The sequence below is a fragment of the Microtus pennsylvanicus genome, chromosome 3, assembly GCF_037038515.1.
Source record: "Microtus pennsylvanicus isolate mMicPen1 chromosome 3, mMicPen1.hap1, whole genome shotgun sequence".
In the NCBI taxonomy this organism is placed as follows: Eukaryota; Metazoa; Chordata; class Mammalia; order Rodentia; family Cricetidae; genus Microtus; species Microtus pennsylvanicus.
In genome coordinates this window covers 16,414,316-16,429,741 of record NC_134581.1, presented here as the reverse complement: position 1 = coordinate 16,429,741, position 15,426 = coordinate 16,414,316, and the positions used below count along the sequence as shown (strand labels likewise).

General features: G+C 37.3%; 1 protein-coding gene across 5 annotated transcripts in view; it reads right to left on the bottom strand.

The window, feature by feature from the left end:
- Positions 1-15,426, bottom strand: part of Dock3 (dedicator of cytokinesis 3) — a 364,288-nt gene that overhangs the window by 333,525 nt on the left and 15,337 nt on the right. For all 5 annotated transcript variants that reach the window (XM_075964736.1, XM_075964739.1, XM_075964737.1 and 2 more), the window contains exon 2: positions 6,812-6,895. In XM_075964736.1, coding sequence (XP_075820851.1) covers positions 6,812-6,895 — 84 coding nt within the window. The remainder of the gene's footprint in view (positions 1-6,811; positions 6,896-15,426) is intronic.

Sequence of the window (15,426 nt, the reverse complement as noted above, 5' to 3'; positions counted from 1 at the left end):
GTGTTAAAGTAGAAACTGGAATAAAGCCAGGTGGTGGTGGCACACGCATATAATCCCAGCACTTGGGAGGCAGAGGCAGGCGGATCTCTGTGAGCTTGAGGCCAACCTAGTCTATAAGGGCTCATTCCAGGATAGGCTCCAAAGCTACAGAGAAACCCTGTCTCAAAAAAATCAAAAAGAAGAGAGAGAGAGAGAGAGAGAGAGAGAGAGAGAGAGAGAGAGAGAGAGAGAGAGAAACTGGAATCAAATGAAAAACCTACAGCAGAACTACATGAAAGAACCAAAGTCAAAATAGGTTAGAAATCATGAAACAGTCTAAAAAGACAATAGGCCTGGAATTTATGTACCGTTCCAGATTGGGGAAATTTCGCTCTCTTCCCAGAATATCTTACAGTGTAGATAACAAGGAGACATATATTTTAAACTCTCTCTCTCTTTCTCTCACTCACTCACTCACTCACTCACTCACACACACTCTCTCTCTCTCTCACACACACACACACACACCACGTTCAAAATGTGTGTGTGGTGTGTGTCTGTGTGTGCATGTGTGTGTGGCATGTGTGTGTATTTTCCCACAAGTGCTATACCACATATGTGGAGGCCAGAGTATAACCTGTGAAAATCAGGTTTCTCTCTCTCCACTGTATGGGTTCTAGGACTCAAACTCAGGTCATCAGTGCTGATGGCAAGTGCCATATCACTGGATACAGGGAGTCATCTTGAAAAGATCTTGTCTGACACTTTTAGTAAGGAGTCAGAGGCCTCTATATATTTCTATCTCTAGAACCCACAGCAAATATCAATTTATTGAATAAGTGAATGGGAGTCTTGCCTTGCAAGCTAGTTTTCTTAAAGGAAAAACTTTGAAGAAATAAAAAAAGACACAGAGGGATCTATAAAGAAATAAATATGCCCAAAGTGCATAAGAGAACAAACATTGCTTTTACTTCTAGACTATGAACTTAGGAAACCATCTGCGGGAGCTGGTAGTTAGGCAACAAGTGATTAAATGTGACTGAATGTAGGAGCTAAATCTAGGATCACCAGAGTCTGTGGAACAGTAGTGTGCAAACAAGTTGCCATTATACTGTCCTTCCCATTTCACTGTGCAAAGTGGTTATCCCATAGTATCACCCTATCTGTCCCCAGCAGGCATCACAAAAGGTGTCAGAGACGGATAGTTATGTAGTATCCGACTATGCTCTATGAATGTGAAGAAAACCAATACTAGAGAAAATTGCTAGGGGAGGGATGTAGCACCCTACTTCTATTTGCAAAATAACTGGAAAATGTCATGAATGGCCAAAGTAGGAAACCATTACAATGTGATGATTAATTTTCACTGTCAGTCAATTTTGCTGAATTTAAAATAACCACAACCCTGTAGGTATGTCAATGAGACTATCTCGAAAAAAGGGTAAAGAATGAAGACACACGCTAAATGCTGGTAGCACCATTCCATAGAGTGGAGTCTTTGGACTGAATAAAAAGAAGAAAGCTGAGAGTAAGCCTCAGCAGCGCAGCAGGCAGGGCAGGTGGCCAGGGGAGGAAGCCTCAGTAGCACAGTGGGTTGCAGCAACACCAGCAGTGGCCTCTGGAGATTGTCTGACCACCAGAGCCTCAGCCTCAACCCTGACTGCAACTGGAGGAGTATCCATCAGCGCAATAGCCATGTCTGCACCAGGAGGAGCCTTAGGTCAGTAGGCACCAGGAGGAATGATTACAGAAGGCTCTACCCTGCTTACACCTGAAGGAGCCTTCAACAGAACCAGTCCCAAGCTATACCATTTGTAGGAAAAGGGACACCCCTGAAACACAGGCTCCACCTGTTCTGATTGGAAGAAGAGATAGATAGACAACAGGGTAAGAACACACTCAACAATCTAAAGAGCAATACAGCACCACCAGAAACTACTGATTCTATAGCAGCAAGACCAGAACATCCCAATACAGATGAAACAGAAGAAAATGAGCTCAAAAATAACTTTATTAAGATAATTGAGGCCCTTAAAGAAGAAATGAAAAATTCCCTTAAAGTGGAGAAAGATAAACAAAAAAATGAAAGAAATCAACCAAATCCTTTAATTAAAAAAAAACAAGAAAAAGCAATCAAACAGGTGAAAAATAACAGCTCAAGCCTTGAAAATTGAAATAGAGGCAATAAAGAAAATACAAACCAAAAGAAATCTGGAAATGGAAAATCTGGGTAAATAATCAGGAACTACAAAAGCAAGCATAAACAAGAGAATACAAGAGATATAAGAAAGAATCTCAGACAAATTAGTCAAAAGTGACAAAGAAGGAAAAATCCATCAAGATAAAGTCTCAATAATGAATATATATGCCCCAAATACAAGAGCACCCTCATTCATTAAAGAAACATTACTAAAGCTTAATCACACATAAAGTACCACACACTAATAGTGGGAGACCTCAACACGCCACTCTCACCACTGGACAGGTCTGGTAGACAGAAACTTAAGATAGAAATAAAGAAACTAACAGATGTTATGACTCATATGGGCTTGACAGACATCTATAGAATATTTAACACAAACACAAAAGAATATACCTTCTTCTCAGCACCTCATGGATCCTTCTCTAAAATAGACCACATATTCAGTAACAAAGCAAACAAAAAAAGTAACAAAAAAACTGACATAACCCCCTGTGTCTTACTGAATCATCATGACATAAAGTTAGAATTCAACAGCATTAATTACAGAAAACCCACAAACTCATGAAAACTGAACAATACCCAAATGAATCACCACAGGGTCAAGGAAGAAAGAAATTAAAGACTTCTTAAAATTCAATGAAATAAAAATGACCGCACAACATACTCAAACTTATGGGACACAATGAAAGCAGTGCTAAGAGGAAAGTTTGTAGCACTAAATGCATACATAAAGAAGCTGGAAAAAAATCTCACACTAGAGAATTAACAGAACACATGGAAAGCTCTAGAAAAAAAAAGTCACGCAGGAGAACTAGATGACAGGAAATAATCAAATTGAGGGCTGAAATCAACAAATAGAAACAAAGAAAATGATACAAAAAACAATGAGACAAAGAATTGGGTTTTCAGAAAATCAACACAATAGACAAGCCTTTATCCAAACTAACCAAAAAGCAAAGAGAGAACATACAAATTAACAAAATCAGAAATGAAAAGGGGGACATAACAACAGACATGGAGGAAATACAGACAATCATTAGGTCATATTTTGAAAACCTATACTCCACTAAATTGAAAAACTTGAAGGAAATTGACAATTTTCTGGATAAATATCACCTACCAAAATTAAATCAAGACCAGATAAGCAAAATAAATAGACCTATAACAACTAAGGAAATAAAAACAGTCATCAAAAGTCTCCCAACCAAAAAAAGCCCAGGGTCAGATGGTTTCAGTGCAGAATTCTACAATAACTTCAAAGAAAATCTAATACCAACCCTCCTCATATTGTTCCACACAATAACAGAAAGAACACTGCCAAACTCTTTTTACAAGGCTACAGTTACCCTGATACCCAAACCACACAAAGACACAACTAAGATAGAGAAGTACGGATCAATCTCCCTTGTGAACATTGACACAAAAATAATCAATAAAATACTGGCAAACCAAATCTAAGAAAACATCAGAAAAACTGTCCACCATGACCAAGCAGGCCTCATCCCAGAGATTCAGGGATGCTTCAACAATAAGAAAATTCATCAATGTAATCCACCATATAAACAAACTGGAAGGGGAAAAAAACACATGATTATCTCCGTAGATGATGAAAAAGCCTTAGACAAAATTCAATACCCCTTCATGATAAATGTCTTGGAGAGATCAGGAATACAAGGAACATACCTAAATAAAGGCAACAAACAGCAAGTCAACAGCCAATATTAAAATAGAGAAAATCAAAGTGATTCCACTAAAATCATAAAAAACACAAGCTTGTCCACTCCCTCCATATCTATTCAATATAGAACTTGAAGTTCTAGTTAAAGCAGTAAGACAATAAAAGGAGATCAAGGGGATACAAATTGGAAGGGAAAAAGTCAAACTTTCACTATTTGCAGATGACATAATAACATACGTAAGAGACCCCAAAAATTCTACAAGGTAATTCCTACAACATATAAACACCTTCAGTAATGTAGCAGGATATATGATTAACCCAAAAAAATCAGTAGTATATAGATGATAAATGGGATGAGAAAGAAATCAGAGAAACATCACCTTTACAATAGTTACAAATAACATAAAATATCTTGGGGTAACTCTAACCAAACAAGTAATGAACCTGTAAGACAAGAACTTTAAATCTTTGAAGAAAGAAATTGAAGAAGACATTACAAAATGAAAAGATCTCCCATGCTCTTGGAGGTAGGGTTAACATAATGAAAATGGCAATCTTACCAAAAACAATCTACAGATTCAATGCAATCCCCATCAAAATCCCAATATCACAGACCTCCAAAAAACAATACTCAGCTTCATATGGAAAAACAAAAAATCCAGGATAGCTACAACAACCCTGTACAAGGAAGAAACTTCTGGAGGTATCACCATCCCTGACTTCAAGCTCTACTATAGAGCTACAGTAATGAGAAAAGTTTGGTATTGGCATAAAAACAGACACATGGCCTAATGGAATAGAATCGAAGACCCTGACATAAATCTGCACACCTATCAACACCTGATTTTTTACAAAGATGTCAAAAATATACAATAGAAAAAAGAAAGTATCAACAAATGGTGCTGGCATAACTAGATGTCAACATATAGAAGAATGCAAACTGATCATATCCATTGCCCTGTACAAAACTCAAGTCCAAGTGGATCAAAGACCTCAACATAAAACCAGTTACACTGAAGCTGACAGAAGAGAAAGCAGAAAGTAGCCTTGACATTAACACAGACTACTTCCTGAATATAACACCAGTAGCATAGACACTGAGAGCAACAATTAATAAATGGGACCTCCGGAAACTGAAAAGCTTCTGTAAGGCAAAGAACACTGTCAATAAGACAAAAAGGCAGCCCACATAATGGGAAAAGATCTTCACTAATCCCACATCTGAGAGAGGACTGATATTCAAAATCTATAAAGAGCTTAAGAAACTATACATCAAAATACCAAATAGCCCCATTAAAAAATGGGGTACAGATTTAAATAGAATTCTTAACGGAAATATCCTGAATGCCCAAAAGACATTTAAAGAACTGTTCAACATCCTTAGCTATCTGGAAAATACAAATCAAAACGACTATGAGATACCATGTCAGAATGGCTAAGATCAAAAATGCTAATGAAAGCTTATGCTGGAGATGATGCAGAGTAAGGGGAACACTCCCCCATTGCTAGTGGGAGTAAAAACTTATACAGCCACTTTGGAAATCAATATGGCATTTCTCAGAAAATTGGGAATCATTCTACTTCAGAACCCAGCAATACCACACTTGGGCATATATCCAAAGGATGCTCAATCATACCTCATTATTTTTTTTACCCTTTCTTTGCTATTCTTATTGGTGCTGTACGAGTTTTTATTTTAAATTAGCTATTACTCTATTTTCATATCTTGTTTGTTCTTACAATGTGGTTGTCACTGTTTATTTCCTTCTGAACAGTGCTAGGGATGAAACCCAAATGCCTAGAATGTGTTAGGCAGGGACACTGCCACTAAATCACATTCTGAATCTAACTGAGAAAATACATCTAAATGGGTCAAGTTTCATCTTGCATGAATCTTATCATATACTGTCATATAGAGAGAGACATAGAAAAAGAAATTTAACTTAGATCTTCTGCAAGAGCAGTAAGCGCTCTTAACTACAGACCCAGCTCTTCAGCCCTCTATTATTTTTTTTTTCTTGTGCTTATTCCAGGTTCTTGTTTAAGGCCTTGAGAATATATTTAGTTGATGTCTTGTTTCTTTGTTAATGTGGACATTTTAATAACTATAAAGTTCCCTCTTATAACTTTCTCTACTCTAGTCCATACATCTTGGAGTGTTGCATTTAATTTAGATCTAATATTTTTCGTTTCTTATTTTTTTCAAAAACTATATTTTGTTTTTTGGGTTTTTTTATTTATCTTTTCACAAACACCAGAAAAAGAGAGAGAGAGAGAGAGAGAGAGAGAGAGAGAGAGAGAGAGAGAGAGAGAGAGAAAGGGAGGGAAGGAAGGAAAAGAACAAAAAAGAAAACCTGGGTTTCTCCCATGCTCAGGATACCATCCAGTGTCTCAGTTGGCTTCCTATTGTCCTCAAGATACAGTACTCTCAGCTACTACTCCAGCACCATGTCTGCCTGCATGCCACCATGCTCCCTATGATGATAATGGACTAAACCTCTGAAACTAATAGTTTCAGAGTGAATTTCTGAAAACTATTAAATGTTTTCCTTATAAGAGTTACCATGGTCATGGTGTCTCTTCACAGCAATAAAAACCCTAAGTAAGAAAAGCATGTATTTAGACCTTTTACAGCTAAAAATATCTAGTCTATTTGACAGAAAAACAAAAATAAACCAATTTACAATTCACTCAAATACAGTTAAGTATAAGTATATTTGTAATAAATGTAAAATAATCATTGGACATTATATGTAATATTAGTATTCTTATGGCCAGAAATGTCTGTTACTTCATTAAAACTAAAAACTTAACCTTTAGGGAAGATTTCATAACAGTATTTAATATGGTTAATAATAGTTTCACAAAGATTTCTAAAAAAAATCTATCAGCATAATTGCAACACTTCCATAATTGATCACTATTTATGTGTTTTATAGGACCACACTTACCTTCACACTTTTCAAGAATTTGAACTGTTTCTCCTATTTCTAAGACCAGTCCTTGAGGGACAGAACCTCGAAAGCTGCATATCACTAAAAAAGCAAAGATAAATATATTAGTTAGTATTATTAAAATACTTATGGTCAGAGTCACTGAATTAAGCACTGAATGTTCAATATAAACACTCCATTATTCAATAATTCCTGTTTAATGTGTAATGGTCAATATATTGCAAAAGGTAGTATCATTAAACAATAATTGTGGCAAAATTATTATTCCTGAGTGGTGTGCATGTGCTCTTAAATAAAAACATTTCATGCATAAAGACTCTTCCTGTCCCCCAGCTTGACTTAAGTTCAAATACCCTCTCAGAGCAAACATGTTGGTAATCCTGGTTAACAGAATGGCCAACCTGCAGACCAAGAATTCAGGCCCAGTATCAGAACAGACTCTATGGATGGAACTCAAGATCTACAATGACAGGTTAGCTGCTGAACAATATTGTAGACGACAAACTAAGCCAACTTCCATACCAGCCCTCACGACCCTCCAAACCCTAAAAATAGATGATAGATAGATAGATAGATAGATAGATAGATAGATAGATAGATAGAGAGAGAGAGAGATAGATAGATAAAAATCTACCACCCACGTGCTAGCCAAAGCAAAGACCAGGCCATCTAAGAACTCTGTCATTAAGGCCACCAGCAGAACACACTAGGTGATCCACCTAAACTCCCTAGACAGAGAGACTGATAGTGTTTGCTATCACAGCAAACATGTAAAGATTGAAGGAAAAATACTTCTTTCTTCAAATTCAGACCAAATCCAAAAAGATCAAAAATAATCAAGGAAACATAAAACTGCTACCAAAGGAACAAAACAAATTACCACTGCCTGACTAAATAAACAGGACTACATATGTGACACCACTTATCATTTAGGCACTCAGCATGCAGAGGTATGATGAGCCAGACATTGATGAAGCTATTCTAAAGTCAGCCCGAAAACACTGAACCTGATAGAAGAGAAAGTGGGAAATACCCTACAATATGGGCACAGGTGATCGCTTCTTAGGTATAACCCCAGAAGCACAGACATTAAGGGCAACATTGAATAAATGGGACCTACTAAAACTGAGAAGCTTCTGTAAAGCAAAGGACACTGTCACCAAGACAAAAAGGCAACCTACTGACTGGGAGATCTTCAACCCCGCAACAGACAAAGGTCTGATCTCCAAAATATATAGAGAACTCAAGAAACTAGACTTTAAAATGCTAATTAACCCAATTAAAAAATGGGGTACTGAACTGAACAGAGAATTCTCAGCAGAGGAAGTTCAAATGGCCAAAAGACACTTAAGGTCATGCTCAACCTCCTTAGCGATCAGGGAAATGCAAATCAAAACAACTTTGAGATATCATCTTACACCTGTCAGAATGGCTAAAATCAAAAACTCCAATGATAGCCTTTGCTGGAGAGGCTGTGGAGGAAGGGGTACCCTCATCCATTGCTGGTGGGAATGCAATCTTTTGCAACCACTTTGGAAATCGGTGTTTCGGTTTCTCAGGAAATTCGGGATCAACCTACCCCTGGACCCAGCAATACCACTCTTGGGAATATACTCAAGAGATGCCCTATCATATGACAAGAGCATTTGTTCAACCATGTTCATAGCAGTATTATTTGTAATAGTCAGAACCTGGAAACAACCTAGATGCCCTTCAATGGAAAAATGGATGAAGAAAGTGTGGAATATATACACATTAGAGTACTACGCTGCGGTAAAAAAAAAAACAATGACTTCTCGAATTTTGCATGCAAATGGATGGAAATAGAAAACACTATACTGAGTGAGGTAACCCAGACCCAAAGAGATGAATATGGGATGTACTCACTCATAATTGGTTTCTAGCCATAAATAAGGGTCACGGAGTCTACAATTGGTGATCCTAAAGAAGCTAAGTAAGAAGGTGAACCAAAGGAAAAACATATAGTTATCCTCTTGGCTATGGGAAGTAGACAAAATTGCCCTGGAGAAAATTGGGATCTTGGGGGTGGGGTGAGATGGGGGTAAGGGAAGATGGGGAGAGAAAAGGGAGAAGGGGAGGATGGGGGGGGACTTGGGGAAAAAGGAGGATTGGGATAAAGGAAGGTTGGATAGGGGAGCACGGAAGCACAATTCTTAGTTAAGGGAGCCACCTTAGGGTTGGCAAGAGACTTGAACCTAGAGTGGCTCCCAGGAGCCCATGGTGATGTCCCCAGTTAGTTCCTTGGGCAGCTGAGGATAGGGAACCTGAAATGACCCTATCCTATAGCAATACTGATGAATATCTTGCATATCACCATAGAATCTTCATGTGGTGATGGATGGAGATAGAGACAGAGACCCACACTGGAGCACTGGACTGAGCTCCCAAGGTCCCAATGAGGAGCAGAAGGAGAGAGAACATGAGCAAGGAAGTCAGGACCATGAGGGGTGCACCCACCCACTGAGACAGTGGGGCTGATCTATTGGGAGCTCACCAAGGCCAGCTGGACTGTGACTGGAAAAGCATGGGATAAAACCGGACTCTCTGAACATGGCGAACAATGAGGGCTGATGAGAAGCCAAGGACAATGGCATGGGGTTTTGATCCTACTTAATGTTCTGGCTTTGTGGGAGCCTAGCCAGTTTGGATGTTTACCTTCCTAGATATGGACGGAGGGGGGATGACCTTGGACTTTCCACTGGGCAGGGAACCCTGACTGCTCTTTGGACTGGAGAGGGAGGGGGAGAGGAGTGGGGGGAAGGGGAGAAGGGTGGGAGGAGGGGGAGTGAAATGGGAGGCTGGAAACTTTTTTTTTCCTTTTCTCAATAAAAAAAAAAAGAGCACTGGCTGTTGTTCTAAAAGACCAGAAATGAGTCCCAGCACCCACATGGTGGCTCACAACCATCTATAACTCCATTTCCAGGGGATCCAACATCCTCTTCTGGTGTTCAAGGACACTGCATGCATGTGGTCCATGGTCATACATGCAGGTAAAACATCCATATACATAAAATAATTTTTTAACTTTATTTTTAAAGTTTCGTTACATATGCTATAATGTTGACCTCTTTGTATCTTATAGACGAAGGCATGGGGGGGATCTGTCATCTGACCAATTGTGCTAGTTTAAACTCATCTGTGTGTGTATGTTTGTGTATGTGTGTATATGATTTGTCCTGACAAAATATAATAAAATCTTATTGTACATATGACATACACTTGTACACAACCTGCCTGTAATAACTAATACTGTTCCGTGAATTTTTTTAAATGTAATTTTAAAAAACTTCTTTGTAATTTTTCTAGCAAAAAATAAATAAATAAGACATCCTCTCTGTACAGAATACACATCTCAGAAGCCCATGATATTTTCCTTAAAGTAGACTTCATTTTAGTCCATAAATCTAGCCTTTATCTCACAGAGATCTACCTACTTCTTCCTTTAGAGTGCTGGGTTAATCTTACTAGGCATGCACTACCTGGCAAATAAATAAAATTTATATTTATTTTATGTATGAGTGTTTCACTTGCATCTTTATATGTGAACCATATATGTGTAGTGCCCAGAGACCACAAGAAGGCAACAGAATCCCTGGAACTAGAGTTGTAGATGGTAGTGAAACACCATGTAGGTGCTGGGAACCAAACTGAGTTCCTCTGTAAGAGCAACAAGTGCTCTTAACCATGGAACCATCTCTGCGCTCCTTTAAAATATTATCTTAACAAATAGAAAACATTCAAAATTATGTTTAATCAGATAATTGGAGAAAACTAGAAACCTAACCAATAGTAAGAAAAATTATAGAAAGCAAGCAAATATTTGGAGACTGAACATCATGCTCTTGAATGGCCAGTAGGTCACTGAAGAAATCAAGAAAATTATTTAAAATTCCTGGAATTGGAGACTGGAGAGATGATTCAGTAGTTAAGGAGTATGTACTATTCTTACAGTGGACCCAAATTTGGTCACTAGCACCGACTTCTGGCAGCTCAAAATCACCTTTAACTCCAACATATCTGGGCATTAAACACACATAAACTTTAAAAACAAAACCAAGTTTTTTTTAATTCCTATATGAAATAAGACCACTCAGCAGGAATAGGTGCCTATCATCAAGCCTGACAGCCTGAGTTTGATCCCTGGAATGCTCACTTTAAAGAGAGAACCAACTCCATTAATCAATCTTCTGACTTCCACATTTGCACCATGGCAAATGCATGTCCACAAACATATACACACAAAAGTAAGTAAATAAAACGTAAAATACTTTACTAATAATTATAGGAACCAAAAAGCTTCTATATAAATATAAGATATGAGAGTAGATTTCAACAAAGAGATAGAAATGCTAGAAAAATCTTATTGGCATAATTTAAAAGTTCAGAAAGACCAAAAAAAAACTCAGTGAAAGCCTTCCAAGAGAATGGATCAAGTAGGAAACAGTATCAGGGCTTGAATACAAGTAAGAATTAGAATATTCAAACATCAGCAAATATTAAAATTAATAACAAAGTATGAATCAGACAGGCAAGATCTATAGGACACTATTAAAAGGCTAAATGCATCATAGGCATTGAAGGAGAATGCACATAAACACACTAAATAAAGTCATTTGCAGAAAACTTTCCAAACTTAGGAAAATAGACATCCAGACCTAGGAGGCATTTAGTGCAAACAGAGATTGCATGTTGGTTTCCCAGCGGCCCAGACCCAAATAATCATACAAAAACTGTACTAATTACCACACTGTTTGGCCAATGGCTCAGGCATATTTTTAGCTAGCTCTTACATCTTATATTAACCCATTTCTATTGATCTGTGTATTGCCACGAGGCTGTGGCTTACCAGTAAGTCTCTGGCATCTTTATCTTTCAACAGCTACATAGCATCTCCCTGACTCTGCCTTCTTTCCTCCTCTATCTCTTCTTGGATTTTCTACCTTGCTATATTCTGCCCTGGCCATAGGCCAAAGCAGCTTCTTTATTAACCAATGGTAATAAAACATATTCATAGCATACAGAGGGGAATCCCACAACATCTATCCAGACCTAGGAGGCATTTAGAACACCAAACAAGACTAGAAAATAATTTCCCCACGAATATTGCTACTAAAACAGTTTTCTATTTGCTGTGACAAAATGCTTCACAAAACCAAATATGGTTAACTTTGTTAACTTGACACAATATAGAATCACCTGGTAAGAAATTCTCACTGAGAGGCTGTCTACATTGGATTGGCTGTGGGTATGTCTGTGGTGGATTGTTTTAATTAATTTCATGTGGGAAGATCCAGGCTACTATGGGTGGCATCATTACCTCAGTAGGGGTTCCCAAACTGTGTAAGAGTCTAGAAACTGAGCTAAGCATAAACAAGCAGCAGCATTCATACAGCCATTTCTCTCTGTTCTGTACTAGAGATGTTATGTGAATTTCTGCCACTTTGACTTCTCCAAAATAATGGACCATAATCCAAATTACAAGCTAAAATAAACCCTTTCTACCTTAAGATGCTTTTTGTCAAAGCATTTTAGTATAACAACAGAAATAAAACTAGAACATTAACTTAAGGAAGAGCTACTCTAGATTAGTCTGAGAATGCAGCCCATCAGGTCATGAAAGTCATGATCATGAGGCAACTGACACATTGTATCTGCAGTTAGGAAGTAGACACACATCAAAGCCAGTACTCACCTCATTTCCCTCTTTTTATTTGGTCTAAGAACACAGCCCATTAAATGGCACTACACACAATTAAGGATGTGTCTTCCCACCTCAAGTTAACCCAATCTAGAAACTCCCTCACAGACAACTCAGAATTTTGTCTCCAAAGTAATTCTGGGTACTGTCAAAATATCTATATTAACCATCAAAACTAAATATACAAAACAAAGTTTATTGGATCAAAACTTCAAAAGAGAAGCATCAATTCAGATATAAAAGCGAAGTAATAGCATATTTCTCAACAGAAACCTAAAAACCAAGAGGGTATAGGATGACATATTTCATCCACTGAATGACTGACAATAACTGTCAACCCAGATTACTATACCCAGTGAAGCTATTCTTTATCAATGAAAGGAGAAAAACAAAGCTTTTCATAATAATTACAAACCAGGCCAGCTGGTCTACAAACCTGGTTTCAGGCCAGCCAGGAGCACAAGCGAGACACAAATGTATAAACAAACAAACAAACAAACAAACTGAGATCTACCTAAGTGTTATTTGCAAGAGATATCTAGCAAAGACAAACAGAGTCTTGGGGTAAAAGAATGAAAAAAATATTCTAAACTAATAGCAAAAAGTTAGCAGGCATAGCAATTCTAATATCTAACAAAATTGATTTCAAACTAAAATTAGTTTACTTAAAATAATTTCAAATTAAAATTAATTTTTTTCAGGAAAAAATTGGAAAATTAGGGATTTTTTAAAAGTCCCTTTATACTGATCAGAGAATGATCTATCAAGAGAACATTACAATTTTAAACATATACATACTGAATATTGATACACCCAATTTTATAAAACAAGCACTACTAGATGTAAAGTCACAGATTAATCCCAACACACTAATAGTTGGTGATGTTAATAAATCGTTCTAACAGACAGACAGATCATCCTGATAAAAATAATCATCTTAGTTAAATGATATCGTAGGTCAAATAGACCTAACAGACATCTTTACAAAACATTCCATCCAAACACTGCAGAATACACATTCATTTCATAAACTTTCTATCATCCCATAGAACTTTCTCTAAAATAGATTATAATAAGATACAAAGCAAATCTTAACAAATAAAATTTTTTAAAAATTCTTGTAATTTACCTAACCACAACAGAATGAAACTAAAATCAAAGGCAAAAAAAAAACAGAACACTCAGAAACCCAGAGATTAAATGAAATGACACTAAAGAAGTCAAGAAGAAACCAAGAGCTAGGGAAATGACTAAATTGGCAAAGTGTCTGCATTCAAGCACAAAGACCTGAGTTAGGTACTCAAACTATATGTAAAAAGTTGGACATGGAGGTATGTATGATCCCAGCTTTGGGGGAAAGAGACAGAAATAAGCAGAACCCTAAAATGTACTATCTAGCCAGTCTATCTGAACTAATGAACTTCAGGGTCAGCAAACCCTTTCTCAAAGGAGAGACTGATTAAAGAGGAGACTGTGATGGGAGGCAAGACTAACTCCACAAGTTATCCTTTAACCTCAAATTGTGTGTGTGTGTGTGTGTGTGTGTGTGTGTGTGTGTGTGTGTGTGTGTGTAAAACAATACAGTCCTAAAGTTATTTTAAATGCCTATTTACATGTATATATAGAAAGAAGACTAAACACATGTCAATGTTAGAAAGAGTTTTATCTGTGTAAAAAAATGTTTAAGTTGTGTATGTATGTTTTTCCATATCTTCTGATATTTCCATAATGAATATTTATCTTATATAATCAGAAAAAATAATACAGATAAATAAACACCAAATGAATTCAACATACTGAATTCACACTATAGAGAAGACTATAATACATTACATTTTGGAGAATTATCAACCAAAATAGACAAAAATCTCTTCATTATGCTTTTAAAGGCTGAAAAGCCTCATCCAAAACACAGAATTCCCTAAAGATGCTGAACAAAAGGTAATGGGGGAAAGTCAAATTATATTACAATTACCTGATGTAAGATTTCTGACTCACTGTTGTGATAACTGCAATTCAAGGTGAGATGAATTGTTACTGGAATCCTCAGGCTCCCACCCAAAATCAATCATTTGAACTCAGCCATAAGCAGTAAATCCCTAACAGGCTCAGGAAAGAAAATGGTCCAGCATGAATACATATTCATGTCACAGGCCTAACAACCATATATTACATTCACAACCTGCCTTGTAAATCAGCCTCAATTAGCAAAAAATAAACTCTTTACTAGTTCAGATTCCCGGTGGAGTACATATTCGGTCTTGATGGTACAAACATGAACAAAGTTCTTTGTCCAAAAGCTGCAAAGTCTTCTGGAGCAAAGAAATGCAATTAAGCCTGTTATAACGGAGTAAAGGATGCATCAGAAGCAGTACTTCTTTTTTTTTTTTTTTTTGGTTTTTCTCTGTAGCTTTGGTGCCCGTCCTGGAACTAGCTCTTGTAGACCAGGCTGGCCTCGAACTCCCAGAGATCCGCGAGATCCGCCTGCCTCTGCCCAATGCTGGGATTAAAGGCATGCACCACCACCGCCCGGCCTGAAACAGTACTTCTTTACATCAGGCAGAGCTGTAGAAAAACACCGAAGAGATAACATTTGAGTTTTTTGCAGTTGGCATTCCCTAAGCGGAAGAAGGTAGTTGTAGAATCTTGGTAGAATTTTAGCCTGAACAAAGCAAAAAGGTGGAAATTTAAGATCTTTTGGAATAGGGATATATTAAGAACATAGGTATATCTCAGTCAATAAGTACCTGAGATAAGCTATCCTCTAAACAAAAAAGGCTTCCTTTAGCTCACAAGTTTAGACAGTCCGTGGTTGGGCAGATGGAACTAGGACTCTCAGGAAGCAGGAGTACAGAGCACAGCAAATTTACCTCAAAGCCAGGAAACAAGAAAT